A 20,721-nucleotide genomic window follows, 5' to 3' on the forward strand; every position below is an offset into this window, starting at 1 on the left:
ATTCCCCTTTTACCATAAACATTTCAGGTTGAATTTTTGAAGTCATCTTTAATTCCAACTCTTGGCTTGCTGGCCACCTCTAATGAGTTGCCAAATCCTCCACAATTTCTACCATTCTTAATATTTCTTGCAACTGTGTCCCATTTTCCATACTTTCCTCCAGCACCGAACATCATAGGCTCTCATGATGTCTTGGCTAGATGACTACAATTACCAAATCTCTCTCTTAACGTTCATCCTCACAATGCCACCAGATTGATTTTTTTGTTTGCATGTGTCTGAACATTTTTTCCCCTCTGTTTAAAAACTTTCAATGGCTTCTCACTGCCTCTAATACAAAGACCAGTCTCCTTAATTTGGTTTTCAAAACCTTTCACAGTAAAGCCCTTGGCTACTTTTCCATCCTAACCCCATAGAATATGGTAGAAAGAATGACTGATTTAACATCTGGGTACAAGTGTTCAGATCCTAGCTGTACTAGCTGTGTGATCTTGTGTAAATCACTTCATCTCTGGATCTTAGTTTCCTCATCTGTAAAATGAGGGGGTTGATTCACTAAGGCTTTTTTCAACTTTGAATCTAAGATCCTATGCTTTAGCCAAACTGGACTTACTTTTGAAACATGTATTTTGCTTTCCCACCTTTGTGCTTTCACTCAAACCATTTTTTATGCCTGAAATACCGTGACTTCTGCTTCGTGATATTTTCCCAAGCCCCACTAAAAATGTCACTTCCTCCATGAAGCTTTGCTCAATTTGCTTAGCTAGACCCTCTGACTTCTCTTGGCTCAAGGGGCAGACTGATAAATGCAGCTTGGATACCTTTAGATGACTGCGCACATGTGGATAGAGGTACATACAGACATACAACAGTTAATAATGTTAACACTTGTACATTCTTGCAACTAATTTGTAACATTTATCATGGAACTCTCCTAAGAAGATAGGATATAGAAATATTGAAATCCTAATAAACAGTTTTCAGAGGGGGAAAACTAATAACTAATAAAGATGCACAGTAGTTTTAAATTGCAGCATCACTGTACTTTCCAATAATTAGCAACATCACACTGGAAATGGAGATGCATTTTTGCACTAACAGCTCACATTTATAAGGTATTTTAAAGTTTACAAAGTGCTTTTATAAAAATTATCTCAATTAATCCTCACAGCAACTCTGTGATCTAAGTACCATTATTATCCCTGCTGTAATGATGAGGAAACTGAAGATCAGAGGCTAAGGGTCACATACCTATTAAGTATCTGAGGGAGGATCTGAACCCAGCTCTTCCTGATTTCAAGTCCAGTCCTTTATCCACAATGTCACACTGTCCCTCCTCTGTATGTTACCATCATCCTTATTTTCCACCAAACATTGGTGTACTACACAACACTCCAAGTTTAGTAACTCACAGACCTAGACAATGTGAGCAACTGACCTGTTGAACGTCTTGCTGGAAAACACACAGCTGAAGTCTCTGATGCAGACGGACCTTCCGGTGCTGCCAGATGTTTTCTAGCTGCCTCTGATGGTGAAGAACTTCATGGATGACATCAAGAACATGGTGCACAGCCTTGGAGTAGTTTGCAGAAGCCGTCAACGAATCCGAACTGCCAGGAGTTAAAGGTCGTTGGAGCTTGTCGAGCAGGGATTTCCCATCTTGGCTTACCTGCCCAGGAATAAAGTTAGCATTTATTTCAAGGTTGAGGCTCTGTTCAGCATGCATTGCCTTCTTATATATATGCTTATATATACAGATTTAATTTCTATTCAAATGTATTTTTCTGTAGAAAAAAAAAGACTTTCTATCAGTTACACGATGACAAGAAACCAAAAAGTAGTTTCTTAAAGTTAGAGCTATTATACCTTAGCATAACTAATAACCAGAAACCCAATAGATGTTTATCTGTGTGAGTATGATGGTGTAATTGTTAATAAATTGACATATACCATCCTTTCCTAAAAAGACTTAAATATACTGAAATTACATGGCTACTGAATCTGAATTGATCAATAGTTGGTACTCCAAAACCAGAGCTCATTAGGATAGGTAAACACTCATACATACACACATACACACATATATTTGTACATACACACATATGTGTATGTATATATGTATTAATGTGTGTGTGTGTGTGTATGTATGTATAAAACCCAGGTTTTCCTGACTCTAAGTATGGCATTAAATCCATTATGCCATATAGATGCTCTAAAGCATCATGACAACACAAAATATAAACACCAAATTTGGAAAAATCTCTTGATTTTAAAAAACAACAACATAGGGCTGGACAATTAGTAAGTGCTTAAATTATTTGTTGACATAATTTGATAAAAAATTTTACATATATGCCAGACAAATACTAGGAAAATAACAGAGTTGAGTCTAAATAAAATTACATACAATTCAGAATTTTATTCAATACAGAAATTAAACTGAAAATTTTCAATTTAAATACTGTCATTTCCCATACTAGATTACAATGGTATACTGTGACAGCTCATTATCAAACTACTATTAAAATATGTGTGTGCATGTGTATGTGTGTGTGTGTGCGTGCACATGCGTGTGCACGAATAAAAGGTAGAAGTGCTAAGGGTAGAGTATAAGAAGAAACATAATATGTGCACTTATGCCTACTCAATCAATCAATCAATATTTATTAAGCACCTACTCTGTTGCAGGCAACACCAAATAATAATAGAATACTATTACAAACCATTCTGACAAACATGGCAGAAAATTATCATTAGACTCAGGAGACTTCAATGATGTGCCTAAAACAGGAGGATTGTCATTTGGCCAGGGGAAAGGCACAGAGTGATTTCTAAATATGCACTTCTTTCTCACCTTTCTAGCCAGATCCTTCTAAAACTGAAAACCCATGTTAGGGGTTTGGATCCTTTATTAAAGGAGGGAAATAAGTAGGGACACTTCACTTCCAGAAAAAAAAGAGGAAAATATAGTGAATGTATGAAAGGATAACATTACAAGGATAATTTTTGGAAACTACTTATTAATAGCAAGTAAGGCATGCAGTATTTCAAAACCTTTTCTATTAATTGTCTCACTTCTGAAGGGGTTTTCTAGAATGTCACATTTTTTCTCCATTGCCTGTATGTGAGCTCTTTGGTTAAAGGTTAACTGTACTCATGAAAGGTGATCATTATTTGTTTGCCATTAAATATATGATTACCAGAAAATTAATTGTGGACCAAAATATGGTTGACCCACAAGACAGATAAATGGAGCTGTGGACTAATCAGCAAGAAGTCAAATATAAATGACTGAAAGGGAAAAATTTTCACTATTTTCACTAATAGAAAAGAAAGAACGCTTCCAAAGTATTTTCTAACATTTTCCTAGTCCAAGTGCAAGATTAGGTGATGTTGGATTATGGAGTGCCAGCCTGGAGAGAGAATATTTGGGACTTTAACTGTGAGGGTGACAACAGGGATTGCCTAGCTGGCCTGGCAGCTGGGGGAGTGTGAGAGCCCCACTTCAGTCCTTGCCCAACAACCGAGATGTGAACCTAGTTCAAAAGTCCATTGATTAAAGTTTAGAAGGGTAGGGAAGGAGTACTCAGTCATACCAAATTTTCAGGGGCTCTCACACAATAAGGAAGCTGTCAATTTCTAGTGCAAGGAACATTTTTCATATTGTCATTTGATTAAATAGCTCTAGTAATAAGAGTGTCATTTACCATTCTTTCCTCAAGGATGTTTACAATTCAACATCTACTTTAGCAGTGAAAACTTAACAAAGGGTTTACAGAAACAAAAACAATTACAACAATACATTTCTCCAGGAGGTTCAATAAAGACATAAACTGATTTAATGAAACTCTTATCATTTGTTTCTTACACCTTGCTCACCCTCACGAACTCTGTGACCAAATAACACTGGCCTCCTTGAACAAGAAAACATCTTCCAAATGTGGTCTCACTGCATGTTCTTATATGACCAGAATCCTCTCTGTCGTCATCTCCAAATTTGGCTCCTCTGGCTTCTTTTAAGTCCCTGTTAAAATCTCAGTTTCTACCAGCAGCCTTTCCCAATCCTCTGTAATGCTAGTAATCCCTTTCCTTGGCTGATTATCTCTAATTTATCCTAGCTATTTCTTGTTTTTATATAGTTGTTTGCACGTTGTCTCCTCCATTAGACTGTGAGCTCTTTGATAGCTCAGTTTGTTTTTTGTCTTTCTTTGTATCTCCAGTGCTTAACACAGTGTCTGCCACTTAATAAATGTTTACTGACTGACTGACTGATTGCTTATGCAGAAACAAAAAATAGTGTGGCAGCAGAAATTTTTATGGTCAACAACTGGGGGTAAATGTTTATTTTTAAACCTAAGTAAACTGGGAAGACAGACTCACTTTTTCTTCTTAACCTCAAAAACTACCTTCAGGGATATCTGTCAATTATAGGAATACCTGTATGCAAATGTGCTGATAGAGTTTATACAGTTTAAGGAAATAAGATAAGCGCAACCTATTTCAGTAACTCAGAAAAACCTGCTTATTCTTACCCTCAGCAAAACAGTATTCTGTGGCCAAGATAAACATGATGATTACTTTATAGTCTAATGGTCTATTTTGCAAAAGAAAAGATTCCAAAAATAAACGTCCTTCATCCGAGCATATCCCAGAAAGAGATGAACAGAAGGAGATATTGCAAAGAAAAAGGAAAGCCAAGTAAATTACAGACAATTTAAACAAAAGCCTAACCCAAGTAATTAATAAAAAGCTCATGATGTGCTAAGTATTTCAGGGCTGTCTTGATTCTACTGTCAGGTAAATTCTGATGGATTCAAACAAGCTATGTCAACCTAGTTTCAAAATGTGTTTGTTTCTAGATATCTTCGTAGGGTGAACAGTAGCGAATATCATATCAATTCTTATTACAATAAGTCTTCTGCCATTAACATGTAGTCTGAATTGTCCTCATTATCTCAAACTGCCTTGTGTTTGTGTGTGTGTGCGTGCGTGTATATGTGTGTGTACATTCGGACAGGTTACTAGGATGCTATGAGTTAAGTTGTATGCTATAAAAAATTTTACAAATTTTATAAAAATTTTACAAATAACCAAGTCAATAGCAAATGCTTATACCTAAATGGATGGAAAATGCAATGATTAATTAAAGCAATAAATGCTTAAATATGTGATAAACAGTACTAACATGTCAAAAGAGTATTTTGCCTACAATATTTAAGAAAAAACAAGTGCCTGAAATCTAAGTGAGCAATTAATTAGACTATTTTAATGAAAAGTAGATGAAGAATAATAACAGTGCTAGCATTTATGTAGTGTATATTACATGCCTGGCATGGTGCTAAGCATTTTACAAATATTACCTTGTTTGGTCCTTACAACAACCTCGAGAGGTAGGTACTATTATTATCTCCATTTTATGGAGGCAGACAGAGGTGAAATAACTTACCCTGGGCCACAAAGCAAGTAAGGGTAATGAGGCTGGATTTGAACTCAGGTCTTCCTGATTCCAGACCCAGTGATCTAACCATTGCACTACAAGTTGCCTCTGAGGCAGAAAGAACCTTTCTCTACTTTTTCTGCGGTACATGACAAAATAAAATTGCATAGAAATTCACTGCCAAGTTTGCTAACTACTATTTCTGGTATCTGGATCTTGGAACTTGCTACCAGATTATATCTGGCTAAAATGACTCCAGCAGGAATAGCTACCTGCAAAATGTCCAAGTTTCATAATTATCTAAGAACAGAAAGTAGCATTAAGGGCTTCTGGCTATGGCTAAACCTGACATAAGCATCTGTATGGAGCCCAAGACCAAAACCAACCAAACATTAGGTAAGTTTATTTGGTTTAAATTTGACATTTCAGATCTAAAAGGGAGGTTGCCACCACTCGATGCTCCAGAGGCAAAATGCACTTTCTAATGAATTGAGAAAGAATGCCGAGTAAAAACAAAATATTCTGATACCATAAAGACATAAGTAACGAAGATTAACCTTTCTTGGGAGGAGTGGGGGAGAATAAAAGAATAAAGAACTCTCTAGGAGGTACAAGTGGCATAATAAGATCACACATGCATTACCAATCCAAGGGCAGAAGTTTTCAGTGTTTCGTTATTTTTGGTGGGTGGAGGGAAAAGACCTGGGGTCAGGGGCAACAGCTACTATTTATAGCACAGAATTTAATATTCATCCTACATTTGGTTTAATAGTGACTATTCTTCTCCCCAGCTCTGGTTTAACATAATCCTTTTTCATTTTGTGTTTCTGATAAAGCTGAAGGCAGTGAGGACAGGATGACATTCAAGGATCCCAGGACATTACCAGCAAAGAGATTAGGATGGTCAAAGTTCTTGCATCTGCCCCAGATTCAGACAAGCAGGTAAGAGGTTGAAAAATATGGGATGAAGTAACCCTTCTGGGAAGTTAACACAAAAATTCAGGCTTGAAACTAATTGTCAAAAGGTTTACATACCAGCTGTGTTGAATTGAGGGCAACACATGCAGTAGAGCTGAAGACAACCGTCCTGGCTATGCCTCTAGCTTGTCTGCCTTTCTGGAATGGCAGACTAAGTGCGACTACGCCTTTCAGAATCAACTTTTAGAATCTGGATTTGTAATTTAACCTTTCTGCTTCTGTTTGCTAGACAGATGAACTTCGCTAATGCACAAAACAATACTACACTGCTCCTGATTAGCTCCCTCCATGGTGATTCATATCTTCTGCCACCTCTAGGCAGTTAATTACTTGTTACTGTTCATTTTTCAGTTATGTTCGACTCTTTATGACCCCATTTTGGGGTTCTCTTGGCAAAGATACTGGAGTGGCTTGCCATTTCCTTCTCCAGCTCATTTTACAGATGAGCAAATTGTAGCAAAATGGGTTAAGTGACATGTTCAGGGTTACACATTTACTAAGTGTCTGAGGCCAAATTTGAACTCAGCAAGATGAGTCTTTCTAACTCCAGGCCTGGCACTCTATGCCCTGTTCTACTTAGCTGCCCAGGTAGTTACTAGAATTGCCTAAATTAGGAGAGTGTTTGAAAGCTACCACCAAAGGCTTTCTTAGTTATCTCCTATGGGCACATGGCATTAGTCTTCTAGAATGACCACAGGTTGATTTTCTTCCCTCCATAAAAACTGCAGCTTGGAGACACCTCAACTCTCTAGGACATGCTTTTAAAGGGGAAGGGGATGGGGAAAAGAAAAACAACCACTGTTTGTGAAACTTACTAGCTCTGATGTTATGCCAAAGATTGAGTATAATCTATTAAATCCAATGCAACACTGCTTTGTTTGATGAGGCTTTAAAATAATTGGTTTATAAAGTTACTATCAAGGCAACTGAGATACTATATCCATAACAGAGGTGTAACTTTACAAAGCTAATGATTGTGGTGACTCATATATTTTGCTGTTTGTTTTTATCCTACCCTAATGACAATAATAATATCATCCTGTATTTATACTGTGCCTTGAAGCTAAGAAACACAACAGGCTTTGCAGAGAGGAGCTTATTAAACCTCATAAAGTCCTGCTGAGGCATGTGGTGAATCAGTGTGTGTGTGTGTGTTTGTTTTTTTCAAAAGAAGAAATTGAGGCAGGGAGTAAGTTTGCCAAAGTTAGTTAAAATCATAGAATGTCTGAGCAGAAAAACTTTAAAGATTTGCCCATCCAATGCCCTCATTTTATAGATGAAGAAACTGAAAAATAAAGTGACCTTTCCAAAGTCACACAAGGGGTGAGTGGCAAAGCAGGAACAAAAACCCATTGTCTACTTTTGTGGGAGTCGTAGTAGGTTTGAGAAAAAAAAGCTGAGGCCAGTCTCCTGTCCCAATCCTATAGATCACTCTTTATGTTTTAAAGTGGTAAATGCTTTTTAGTGAATAATTTGTTTCATTCAATGATTAAATGTAATCTAATTGAGATCTTTAATCCAGCAATATGGCCAGTATCTCTAAAACTACAAGTCAAATGTGTTGGTCTGTTTTGCTTAACTATGCTTTATTTTAAAAGGAAGGTTCTAGGGGAAGGAAGAGACAGAGATTTTTTTTCTCCCATTTGTTTTCCTACATCAATAAATTATTTAAAAAGTAAAACTCTGAGACATCCTAACTCTCTATGTATACTGCCCTATCCATCTGGGTGATCAAGTACATCAGCTCCAAATCTGGCAAGCTGAAGCAAGCAAAGGTTTATAAGACTCAGGTATGTTCCTGTTGTTGCAATACAAACAGCATCAACACGGGCAAGTCTAATTAAAACAGAGCAAAGCAGGTGTTTATGTAAAAAAAAAACCCAAAAACTGTCAAGTCTTCCTATTTCCTGTCTACACCATCAATACCACTAGAAACAAGGAAAGCTGAATGGAGATAGTTTAAATTTTCTCTTTTTTAAAATTTAAAAGGATTTTACTTAAAAGTACAAGGTGATTATTTGCCTTGAACCTGAACATTTTCTCATCCATAAAAAGAAGGGTTCGTTCTAGATGATCTCTAAATTCTCCCATGGATCTGACATTCTGATTCTACAATTCCTAGAGCCAAAGAATTCACTCACTGCTACCACCCTAGGGTGAGGTCTGAAGAGCTTAAGAGAAAAGGGAGACCATATTTGAAAAGATGCACGGCAGCATCAGAATTTTATTCAGCTCCATGCAAAGTTCTATCAGTCTTTTTAAAATTAATTACAATCTTCTAGGGCTTACGGCTTCTCTACAAACATATTCTAAGGCTGAAAATGCATGGCTTAAAACCTCAGTCTAAGAACCTTTTTATTTCTAGGCAATTTGTCCATTTTAAACGAACTGCATCAATAAAAATATCTTGTGAGACTCCATCCTAGGCAGATGAACACATGCCCCATATTTAAGTGTCCCATTTTCTTTGTGAACTTGAATCTGATTTCCAATTGAAAAGTGAACAAAAGAATATAATGATAAAAACAATTGGGGCAGCTAGATGGCACAGTGGATAGAGCATCGGCTCTGAAGTCAGGAGGGCCTAAGTTCAAATCTGACCTCAGACCAAACACTTGACACTTACTAGCTGTGTGACCATGGGCAAGTCACTTAATCCCAATTGCCTGAAAACAAACAAACAAAAAACCAAAAACCACAAGGCTAGTTCCTTTACTGGCTGAGGAGAACAAGGCCAAGGTCCCAGGTATGACCCTTGTTTCTCTCAGAGCAAAAACATAGTTCCATGGCTACAGACCACATTCCTGGCCCTAGCTATGCATCTTATAAACATGTGTCACTGGTCAAAGGAGTGACTGAACAGTCCAAACATTATCACCACTACTTGAAATACAACTCAGACAATACATTCTATTCTCAGCAAGTGAGTAGTGCTCCTTATAGGCAAAGAAAAGAATAACAATTGGAAAAACTGAGATTCAGAGAAGTTATCCTATGTTAGTCAGGTATAGAATTATGAAAAAAAAATCAGTGACTCTTGGAATTCTTAATTCCTTAAGCCACACTCTACCCACAAACATCAGCAGGAGTTAGTCAGTTAATATTCTCTTAAATTTTCTGTTCTCCATAAAGGATAGGATCACTTGATGCTCTACAAGGCAAAAGTAAGAGGTGGAGGAGGGAGATGAAAGGTAGTGGGAGAACAATGGTGTTGAATTTTCACGTTATATGAAGAACATGTACTAAGCAAACGCTGCAGAGGTTTTTGCAGGCTCAAAAGAAAAAAACAAAACCCAAACCAAACATGTCTCACCTCTGCTCAAGAGCAATCAATAAGAAAGAGAATCCTTTAAGAGAAAAGCTATAAGCAAGGAATAAGCTATTGAGATTTTTATGTCAAATATTCCCTAGGGCTTTGGACAAGCTGGCCCAGTTTCTGAGATGAAGTTAAGGTAAATAAATTTTTTAAAGAGTGAAAGGACCAAAGGCAAGAACAAGAAAAAAAGAATACTTATTTGCAGCTTAAGATTTCTACTTTATAATAAGTTGCTTTAACATTTTAGTGTTCATGAAGTTCTAGTTTCATAAAGTTTCTCTTCTCTCTCTTTTCCCCCAAGATATATACATACACACATATATATGTGCTTACATACATATATATGTGTATATTGATTTTTTTAAATTTTTTAAAAACAAAAATTTTGGATTTGGGGGATGATACTCTGGAATATCATAGAGATACCTAGAGACAAGGTGCCCTTATGAACTCTAGAAAAACATTCTCCTCTCTTGGATACTGTGCAAACATGCAAGTAGTATATCTGCAAGCAGTATACAGAAATATCAGTAAGCAGTTCCTAAGAGGTGGATTTAAACCCTTGAGACTTGAAACTATAAAACTAGGTCACAGAGGTAACTTTTTGACACCCAAGAATATAGATTTATATAAATTATTATTCAAATGATCTATATATTTGTTAAGTCTTTCATAAAAGTAAACTCTGAAATTCCCAGTGTTTTCTAAAAGGAATACTGGGCTAGAAAGTAAAAAGCCTTTGGTTGAAGCCTAGCTCTAAAGTCTGGTGAGAGGCTTTGTGACTATAGGCAATTGAACCTTTCTACACCTGAGTTTTCTCAATGATGAAATGGTGATAATATTTGAAAAATCTAACTCACATATATGGTTCTTTAAAAAGCACTTCATAACCTCAAAATAGTATATATAAATATGAACTGGCATGAGCTACTCTAATTTATGAATTAATAATAACAATATCTAGCATTTATGTAGCACTGTGTGCCAGGGTTGCACTAAGCACTTTACAAATGTACTTGATTTAAAAATACACATTTTAAATATCAATCCTGAATATGCTCGGAAGTAAATTGCCTTAACATGAAAAAGATTACATTTTAGACTATCAGAATTCAAAAAGGGAAAAACTATCACAAATAATTTATCTGAGAATGTTTAGTTAGATAAAAAAAATTACATTAGCACCTATGAAAAGAAAGATATTTCAGACATGAGACCCTCTTTCCTGGAAAGTCTTATTTAGGAGGATTAAAAAGATGAATTCTGTTAAGCAAATATGTATTGAGTGGTTACTATAACATACAAGGATTTAGAGGAAACATTAATAAAATGAGAATGACCTAGGGCAACAAAAATAAATGTGCACTGTGACTAAAAATCAGGCCATTAAAATTTAAGTTTAGTTGCTTACCTAAGGCAGATGAAAAAAACAATAAAGCAATACTTAATTTAAAAGAACAATGTAAACAACTGTAGCAAAGCAAGTCCTTTCTCTCGGAATTGCCTTCAAGAATCCTAAAGATGCTTCTCAGACTATTCATAATTTCTTATTTTAAAGCACTTGAGGACATGGACAAAAAGCAATAATATTGCCACCAACACTTTAGTTCAACAGGTTACTTACTTCTGAGTAAGCAAGGGTGATATGTTCATATATTCCTTGGTGATGGTGAATCGCATCTTCTAAATCCTGCAGCTCAGAAGGAAGCTCTACCTCACCACAGGCTTTGCACCATGAATCTACGTTGCTCATGTACTAGGAAGTTGAAAAAAAAGATTACCTTTACCCATAATAACTTAAAACTAATTAGAAACACACATTTTGAAAGATATTTATAAGGAAGAGCAATTAAAAGAGTATCTCTGAAGAAATAATTATTTAAAATTCAATATAAATGGTTAATAGACTTTAAGGAGTAATCAAATTAATTGAAAAGTCCTACCTCTGAAAACATGTTTCTTACTCCACTATATTCTTGGGTGCATACAGCAGAGCTCCAATATCTATCATCAACTTCCACCAAAGTTAGGGCTCCAAAATATCTCAACTTTGTAAGCCCCTTTCAGTCCTATCTCCCACCCCTAGATTTAAGGACCAATAGAAAAATAAAAGCAAATGAAGCCATTTACCTAACATTAGCAAGAATGGCCTGACCAATTTTTCTACCCACTGCAAAAGCAAATGAGTACAAGGACTAAAATTAAACCACTGAGGAGACTGAAGTTCTCAACTGAGGATGTTGAATCTGGGAGAGAGATAAGGGCATATGGAAGCAGTGAAATCATTGGAGTCCTAACCTAATTTGCACGTACACTAGAATAGTCCTAGCTATACCAAACAGCTTAGAGAACACTGGCTGCAGTCTCTAGCAGTTGAAAGTCATTCCAATCTCTCTTTAGTTCTTCCTCGCCTTATTTCCCCATTGTTAATCAAACAACTGATAAATCACTGCCAATTTTCTTGTTAGATGGCCTATTAGAAGCTATGACAGTTAAGTGTCTAAGGCACACACACAGCAGAAGGCCTAATTAAGAAACTAATTCAATTAAGCTAAACAGACATAAACATTTTTTCTTTGTTTTAAATTCTTTTATATCCTTTCCACTAAGACATTTTCCTAAATATAAGGAAAAGAAAAGAATGACTGGTTATTATGAATGATTAATGAAGGAATGAAGCATTTACTCTAAGCCCTTATTATGTGCAAAGCATTGTGCTAATACATTTGCGGGATGGCTAGGTGGCACAGAGGATAGAGTGCTGGGCCTGAAGTCAAGAGGACTCATCTTCCTGAGTTCAAATGTGACCAGGGGCAAGTCACTTAACCCTGTCTGCCTCAGTTTTCTCATTTGTAAAATGAGCTGGAGAAGGAACAAACCACCCCAGTAGTTTTGCTAAGAAAACACCAAATGGGGTCATGAAGAGAAGGACAGGGCTGAAATGACTAAACGTCAATAATTTGTCAATCAGGAATTTTACTATATGCCTTTCAAAATGTAATATGAATAACCTTTTGTTCACTATGAATCTATATTGCTCGTGTACTAGAAAGTAACATAATAATGGTAATTATTATTATTATCTGTACCCATAATAACATGATCAGATCTACAATAATACTTAGGAGAAATGAAAAGAATACTGTAGGAGGCACCAGGACACCTCAGTTTATCTTCCACTTATTAGCTGTGTGACCTTAGGCAAGTGATTCAGAATTCCTGGGCCTCAGTTATTTCATAAAATGAGAATATTTAATTTGCCTAAAGACAGCAAAGTATATCAGATGTTCTCGAGATTCTTTACAGCTTTAGGACTTGTGATTTGATGATTTAACAAAACATTTAAGTTCTTTTTTCTACCCTTTCTATTGCTACGATAGACAGCAATTAAGAAGTTGTAAAATATTTGGGACACATAGAATTGGGTGTTTCCAAGGAATCTCAAATTCAACACTTCCAAAAGAGAACTCATTGTCTTTTCCCGCAAACCCACTCCTTTGCCCAACTTTCTTATATCTGTTGAGAACATCACCACACTTCTAGTCATCCAGGTTTGCACCCTTGTTATCCTTGATTCTGAACTCTCAATCATCCCACATATCCAATCAATTGCAAAGTCTGGTAATGTCTTTGTCCATATCATTTTTCAGTTATGTCCTCTTCTCTCCACTCACACAGCCACTACCCTAGCTCTAGCTCTCATCATCACTTTCCAGGACTTTCCCACTAGCCTCATAATAAGTCTCCCTGCCTCAAATCTCTCCCTACTCAATTGTCCAGGCCACCACCAATGTCCAAGTCTCCTAGGTTCACAACCTATGTGTTATCCTCAACTCCTCACTATCTCTCACCTACCATACACAATCTCTTGCCAAGGCCTGCTGATTTCACCTTTGCACTATTTCTCACCCCTTCTCTCCTCTGATACTGCCAGCACCCTGGAAGCGCAGACCTTAATCTCCTCATGTCTAGATTATTGCAATAGCCTGCCACAAGTCTCTCCCCACTCCAGTCCAACCTCCATTCAGCCACTAAAGTGATTTCTAGGTCTGACCAGGCCTCACATGGGTATGCACACGCACACACACATACACACACACACACACACACACACACACACACACACACACACACACACCCCTTTCAAGTCTTCTTGTGCTTTACTTATACTCTTCAATCAGCGATACTAGCCTACTTGTTGTTCTAAGAATGACAGTCTAACTCTCACTCCAGGCATTTTCCCTAGCTGTCCCTCCATGCCTGGAATGCCCTCCCTCCTCCTCTCTACCTCCTGGAGTCCCAGTTTAAATCTCTTCTACAGGAAGCCTTTCCCAATCCCTCTTCATTCTAATGCTGTCCTTTTATAATTATTTCCTATTTAGCTCGTACATAGTTTGTTTGTTCACAGGTATTTTTGCATGTTGTTCCACCCACCCCGAGTCTATTTTTTGCCTTTCTTTCTATCCCCAGCCCTTACTACAATGTCTAATGTAGTAGATCCTTAATAAATGTTGACTCATTGGCAAAGTAATTTTTTTTTCCTAAAGTAATACAGGTCTCAGTGTGTCACCTGCTCCTCTTCCCCCAATTCAATAAAATCTAAGGGCTCCTTATTACCTCTCTGATCTTTGGCATTTAAAGGTCTTCAAAACCCAGCCCCTTCCTACTTTTCCAGTCTTCTTACACATTTATTCCCATCCACACACTGTATAGGCCAGAATTACTTGTTTTTCACAAAGAACACTTCATCTCTCATCTCTGTGACTTCACCCTGGCTATCTATCTTCCATGCCCTGAATGCTACTCCTCTTCACCTCTGCCTTCTAGAATCCCTGGCTTCCCTCAAAATGCACCTCAAAGGCCTTTCCTGGTCCTCTTACCTCCTATGTGTTTTCCCCTCTAAACCTTCCATCTACTCTGTAGGCATCTCAAACATACCAACTTAAGCATATGCTGTCTACCCCATTACAGAATAAGGTGTTTAAGGGCAGAGACTGCTTTTGTTTTTTCTTTGAACCTCTAGCACTTAGAACAATACCTGACAAATAGTAAGCATTCCATAAATAAATGCTTGTTGGTTGGTTGATTGACTTGAAATATAAAAAGCTATGTAATGTTAAATGTCATTTGTAAACAGTTAAGTCATAGCATAATTAATTGTTTTTGGCCAAAGATCAAAACTTTCAAAACAAAACTAACTTCCCTTCTTCAGAAAAGGTTATAACATTTTATACAGAACAATTAAGGTAAGTTTTTAGTCCACAAACATATAACATTTCTGAACTCGTTTTATGAATGAGAGGAATAAATATATCATTCTGTTAAACTATGTGTCTGATTTCTGTGGCAAGCAATGAAGAGAGGAATAAACATTCTATGTCAGACAATAAGTAAATTTTCTAGGCTGTTTTAGACAATAAGTTTAATTTTAATAAATTAAAACAATTAAAATAAATTTAATAAATCTAGGCTGTTTCTAGACAATTATAAATTTTTCTAGGCTGAGCATAAGAGTCAGGACTTATGGAATTTAGTCCCTTAAGAAAGGGATATTACAGTTCATTTATTCCAACTTCTTCATTTTATAGATGAGAAAATTGAGGCCCAGAAAAGCTAATTAATTTTCATAAGATTATAGTTCTCCTGATTCTCAGTTCAATGATCTAGGTATGCCACATGAAATTATACTTCTATATTTATGGTATGGTATAAGTCACTGAGCATAACAGGAAGTCAAGTGGCTGACTTTTTACTTTTAAGTGTGCTATAGCAAAATGTGTTTCTGGACACCTGCATTCAATCATACCCCTGGGAATTAATAAAAATTAATAATTGTCTATAATTTTGTGCCTGTAATGTTCCCCTAGCATTCAAATCCATGTAAACCACATGAATAGAGTAGAACTATTCTTTGAGAGAGACACACTAGAATAAGAATCTAAACCCCTTTACCAAGTCATGCACATTGCAAAAATGGATCACCTGGGCAAAAAGTTGAATGGCTCAGTGTAGTAATTTACTGAAAAAACTTGGGAGATGTAGTGGACTTACAGGACAATTTCAAGTGAAAATATGAGTCATATGTTCCAAACTATGTCCAAGTCTATTGTGATCTCAACAAATGAACATATTTCAGAAAATGTGGGGTTTGGGGGTAGATGACTGGTACAATAAGGATTTGTTCTTTTAAACTACATTTGAATACAAGATGAGAAGGTCAGATTTGCAAAATTGGATAAGAATAATGAAAGAATATTGGTAAATATTGATAAATATATAGAAAGCAGCAAACGGAAGCTTTAATGATTAATTAGGCTTATTTTCACAAGCACTTATTCTTCATCTCTCCATCTGTTAGAAGACCGAGGGCTACTAAGCTGTAAAGTACCATACTGTCTATTCTGCCTCACTACCACCCACAGCTACATTCTTCATAGCTAGTTAATTCTCTCCCCAGCCCTACCTTATGATATAGCTTATGCTTAGCACACATGGTTGGTTTCATTTTGATGAAATGAAATAGGGACAGAATCTCCCTTATATGTAGCAAAGTAAGTTTCCCTCAAAATGATAAATGCCGTATCTTCCTGCACCACTTTAAGTGGGCAATCCAAGAGATTATTGGTCAAAATGAACTCACAAACAGAATCTTTGGATACAGACTCTGTTTCTTTCCTGTTATTTCTACTTTCCTTTGTTCTCCTATGGAAGAAAAAAAGCATTCTCCATTTTAGTCTCTTTTGGAGTATGATGTTCAATTCTGAGAACCACAGAGCATTGATAAGTTAGAGAATATCATTTTTTGTTGTTCAATTATTTCAGTTGCATCTAACTCTTTGTGACTCCATTTGGGGTTTTCTTGGCAAAGATACTGGAGTGGTTTGCCATTTCCTTCTCCAGCTCATTTTACAGATATAGAAACTGAGGCAAACAGGGTTTAAGTGACTTGCCCAGTATCACACAGCTAGTAAGTGTCTGAGGCCAGATTTGAACTCAGGAAGATGAATCTTCCTGAATCCAGGCCCCACACTCTAACCACTGAGCAACCTGGCTGCCTAGAGAATATCTAGAAGAGGGTAATCGGAATGGGAAGTGCTTCTAGTTCATTCTATAAGAAGATCCACCTCAGCTGAAAGACCTGGAGATAATTAGCCTAGAGAAATAACTGTGTGGAAAAGAGTAGCCATAATAGACATCTTCAAGCATTTAAAAACTGTCCTACAGAAGAAGCATCACACATGTGCCTGGGCCCAGAGCACAGAACTAAGGAGAAATGGGTGGAGTTCTGTGTATGCTCTCATGGAGGTTCTTCTCCCCTGGCGTGGGTTGGACTAGATATCTAATGAAGCCCCTGATACCTCAAATTCCAAGACTACGTCATCCTCCATCCCTCCTCGTTCACCCCACACATCCAATCAGTTGTCAGGTCATGTCTTCTGTCTCCACTTTGCTCATAAATGTCCCCTTTACACTCACAAAACTACCACCTCGTCCAGGCACTCATCACCTCTTGCTTGGACTACTGCAATAGCCTCCTAATTTTCACCCTCCCTTAAAGGTCTCCCCTCTCTAATCCATCGTCCACACAACTGCCAATGTGATTGTCCTAATGTGCCCATCTGACTATTTTACCTCTTTACCCAACAAACTGACAATTTCACTATCACATCTAGGATGATGTATAGTCTTCCATTTAGCATTTAAAATTCTTCACACTATGGCCTCTTTCCAACTTTCTCATTCTTCTTATACATTACTCCCTTCCACACACCCTCTGATATAGCCACATTGCTCTACTTCCCATTTCTCACAAATGATACACCTTTATCTTTTTGCCATTAAAACAGCTGCCTCCTATACCTGGAATACCTTCTTCATCAACTCCATGTGACACCCCTAGTTTATTCCAAGGCTTAGGCCAAGCACCAACTTCTACAAGGGGTCTTTTCTGGTCCCCTGACCTAGTAATGTCTATCCCTTTAAAGTTATCATCTATCTACTTTATATGTATCTTACTGTACCTATTTAAGTACACGTTGTTTCCCCTTTCAGAACACAAGCTCTTTGAGTTCAGGAACTATTTTGTTTTTGTCTTTGTAATCACAGAACCAAGCAAAATGCCTGGCACACAATAGGCACTTAATAAATGCTTGTGGATTTATTGCACAACAGAATCTTAGAAATGTGAAGAGTATCAAACCTAGTCTAACTTTATAGGCAAATACCATCTGCAACCTATCGGGCAAGTAATCAAAAATCAACAGCATTTGACTTAAGACTTCTCTAACTTTAGGCAGATTTTCCTTAAAACAAACTTGAATTTGCTTGTTTGCAACTTCCACACATGCCCCTAATTCTGCCCTCTAGGGACAAGCAGCACAAATCAAATCTCTCTTCTATGTGAGGGATCTTCAAATATTCAAAAATAGCTATCGTGTCTTCTGTTTTCAACTCCTTCCCTCCATCTTCTCTTTCAAGATAAACATCCCATTTCTTCAACTAATCCTCTCACTGCACAATCCAGATGGCTTTATTGGTCATGCTCCGGCTTATTAATGCCCTTCCTAAAACGTGGAACCCAGGACTGAAGTTGTCTAAGAAGGGCAGAAAACAGCAGATCCATCACCAGTACTGAAGCAGGACATAATACTTTCTAAATGCAGTATAAGATTATATAAGCTTTTGGAGGCAGTTATGTCACACCTGTCTAGGGAGGCAGCAAATTTGTGTCCTATATCTTCCCAATCAGATTTAAATTAACTTTGAAAGATTTAATTTTCCTCTCCTTTGGGGGTAGATTTTGTTTTGAGATCAGATAAAGTACAAGTTCACCAATTCTGTTGACATTAAAAAAAAAAAAACCTAGCTCTTAGTTTTGTTGGACATTTTTATATTTTTTTTTGTTTTTCATTTTATCTCTTTCTCCTCTGATTTTTAAAATGTCCTCTTTTGTGCTTTTTAGGTGTTTGGTTCATTGATGTTCTAATTTTTTGAAATTCCATACTCAAGTTGATGAATCTACTTTTTTCTTTTTTCTTAATATGTGCTTTCAGAAAAATAATTTTCCTTTGGGGATTGTTTTGACTACATCCCCCAAGTTTTGTGTATGTTGTACTGGGTTTTTTTATTCTTTTACATAGTTGTAATTATTTCTATGATTTATTCTTTGACCCACAGGTCAAAAGATCTGAAAGAAGACACACAATAAATGTTAACAATTTAAAATTTTAACCTATCACTTGAATACTGCTTATTCATTCCCCAGGCCTATGAACATAGCTTTAACTTAAGTATGAGACGGAGAGAACCAAGTATACTTATTTCATTGTCTGCCTTCCTGGAAATGAAAAAGCACTTCATCTGTTCTAGAGCTTCTATCATTCATAAGAACTTCACACTAAAATATTTCCTGTAATTCTACCTAGCATTCACAGAATTACAGAGCAGGAAGGGAGCCAAGCAAGCATGTAGTCCAACTATTATTGAAAAAGAATCTCTGTATAACACATCTAAGAAATGATCATGTAGTGTCTTTTCTTAAAGACTTCCAAGGGGGGCAAGCTAGGTGGCCCAGTGGATAGAGCATCGGTCCTGGAGTCAGGAGGACCCAAGTTCAAATCCGACCTCAGACACTAGACACTTACTAGCTGTGTGACCCTGGGCAAGTCAGTTAACCCCATTGCCTAGCCAAAAAAACCCCCAAAAAACAAAACTTCCAATGATGGAGATCTCACCACCTTCCCAGGAAACCCCTTCCACTTCTGTATAGTTCTAATCATTAGGAAGATTTTCCTCACATCAAGCTAGCTATTTATCTATCTTTTCCACAAGAACCATTTAAAAGACTACCAAATGCTTTGCTAAAATCTAGGTAAGCTAAACCTACAATATTCCTGTGAACTCCCAGTTCAGTAACTCTATCAATTAACCAAATATGTTGGCTGGGTATGACCTATTCTTGATAAGTCATTTCTTCTTGATGAATTGATTTCAATCAATTAATCATTCAATAAGCATTATTAAGGACTTAAGGACCGAAAATAAAAATACAAATGTAACTTGTGCTCCTCAAGAGTAGCTCAGTGTTCCTACTTTCCCCTTACTTACTGACTACTAGCACCCCAGTAGCCACTTTTGTTTGTCCTTTCCAGTCCAAACTTCCTTGTCCTTGGCAAGGAAAACAGAAGCAATTAAAAAGTAATTGTCAATTACTGTCACCCCATCTACTCCACTCTTATTCCAGTCTTCAATCATGCCCCTAGTACCAGTCTTGAATTCAGCAAATGAAGTCATAGCATATATACATAATTCATGTAAACATTTATTTGGCCTCCATTCTAGCTACTTCATCTGCATTGACCCTTCAAGTACTTAGATTCTTTAGTCAAGCCCCCATGCCACCTCTGCTCTGTATTAACTCATTTATTTCACTGTGCTTTTTTTTTTTTTTGAAGGCTTCTCTTTCGCAAAACACAAATTAGTGCTACCCATAAATGCAAAATAAAAATAGTCCTGTGTGGGTAAATTTCTATATTATTCCAAAACAGAAGCAAACACAGATTAACCTCTCCAGTTTTACTTGCCATTATATGAAAACCTCCAAATAATTTTTTAAAAAAATTCTACTAAACCTATGCCATCTTTAGAATATTTTCCACTTCCACTAAGCAACTTATTCTGCCTGAACTCCTCAGGTCTATGTAGATCATCTTACACTGTGATTGGTTCCCACTGTTTGTGCTACATTAAGTGTCCATTACAGTGGAAGTAACTATTTTCTTTTCATTTGTTTATTTTTCTGCTAAGCAGAAATAGCTATACTAGCAAAGCTAAAGGATTCCCACTCAGTTTTTTCATTCAAGCTGCTGTGAGTCTTTCTGCCCTAAGTAATAGTCAATCTTCTTTCCAGCTTTTTACTTGTACTGTGATAAGTGAGATCACTGCTAATTAGTTTCTTGTGCAACACCTCATTTACTGGCTTGCTGAAACC

At 36.8% G+C, this 20,721-nt stretch overlaps 1 protein-coding gene across 4 annotated transcripts in view; it reads right to left on the minus strand.

Moving 5' to 3' along the window:
* The window catches only part of TRIO (trio Rho guanine nucleotide exchange factor), a 505,121-nt gene that overhangs the window by 247,695 nt on the left and 236,705 nt on the right, over window positions 1-20,721 (minus strand). For all 4 annotated transcript variants that reach the window (XM_027868779.1, XM_027868780.1, XM_027868781.1 and 1 more), the window contains exons 9-10: window positions 11,356-11,487; window positions 1,439-1,669 (exon numbers count right to left, since the gene is read on the minus strand). In XM_027868779.1, coding sequence (XP_027724580.1) covers window positions 1,439-1,669; window positions 11,356-11,487 — 363 coding nt within the window. The remainder of the gene's footprint in view (window positions 1-1,438; window positions 1,670-11,355; window positions 11,488-20,721) is intronic.

Source organism: Vombatus ursinus, unplaced genomic scaffold (genome assembly GCF_900497805.2).
Source record: "Vombatus ursinus unplaced genomic scaffold, bare-nosed wombat genome assembly UNPS02014791.1, whole genome shotgun sequence".
Taxonomy (NCBI): domain Eukaryota; kingdom Metazoa; phylum Chordata; class Mammalia; order Diprotodontia; family Vombatidae; genus Vombatus; species Vombatus ursinus.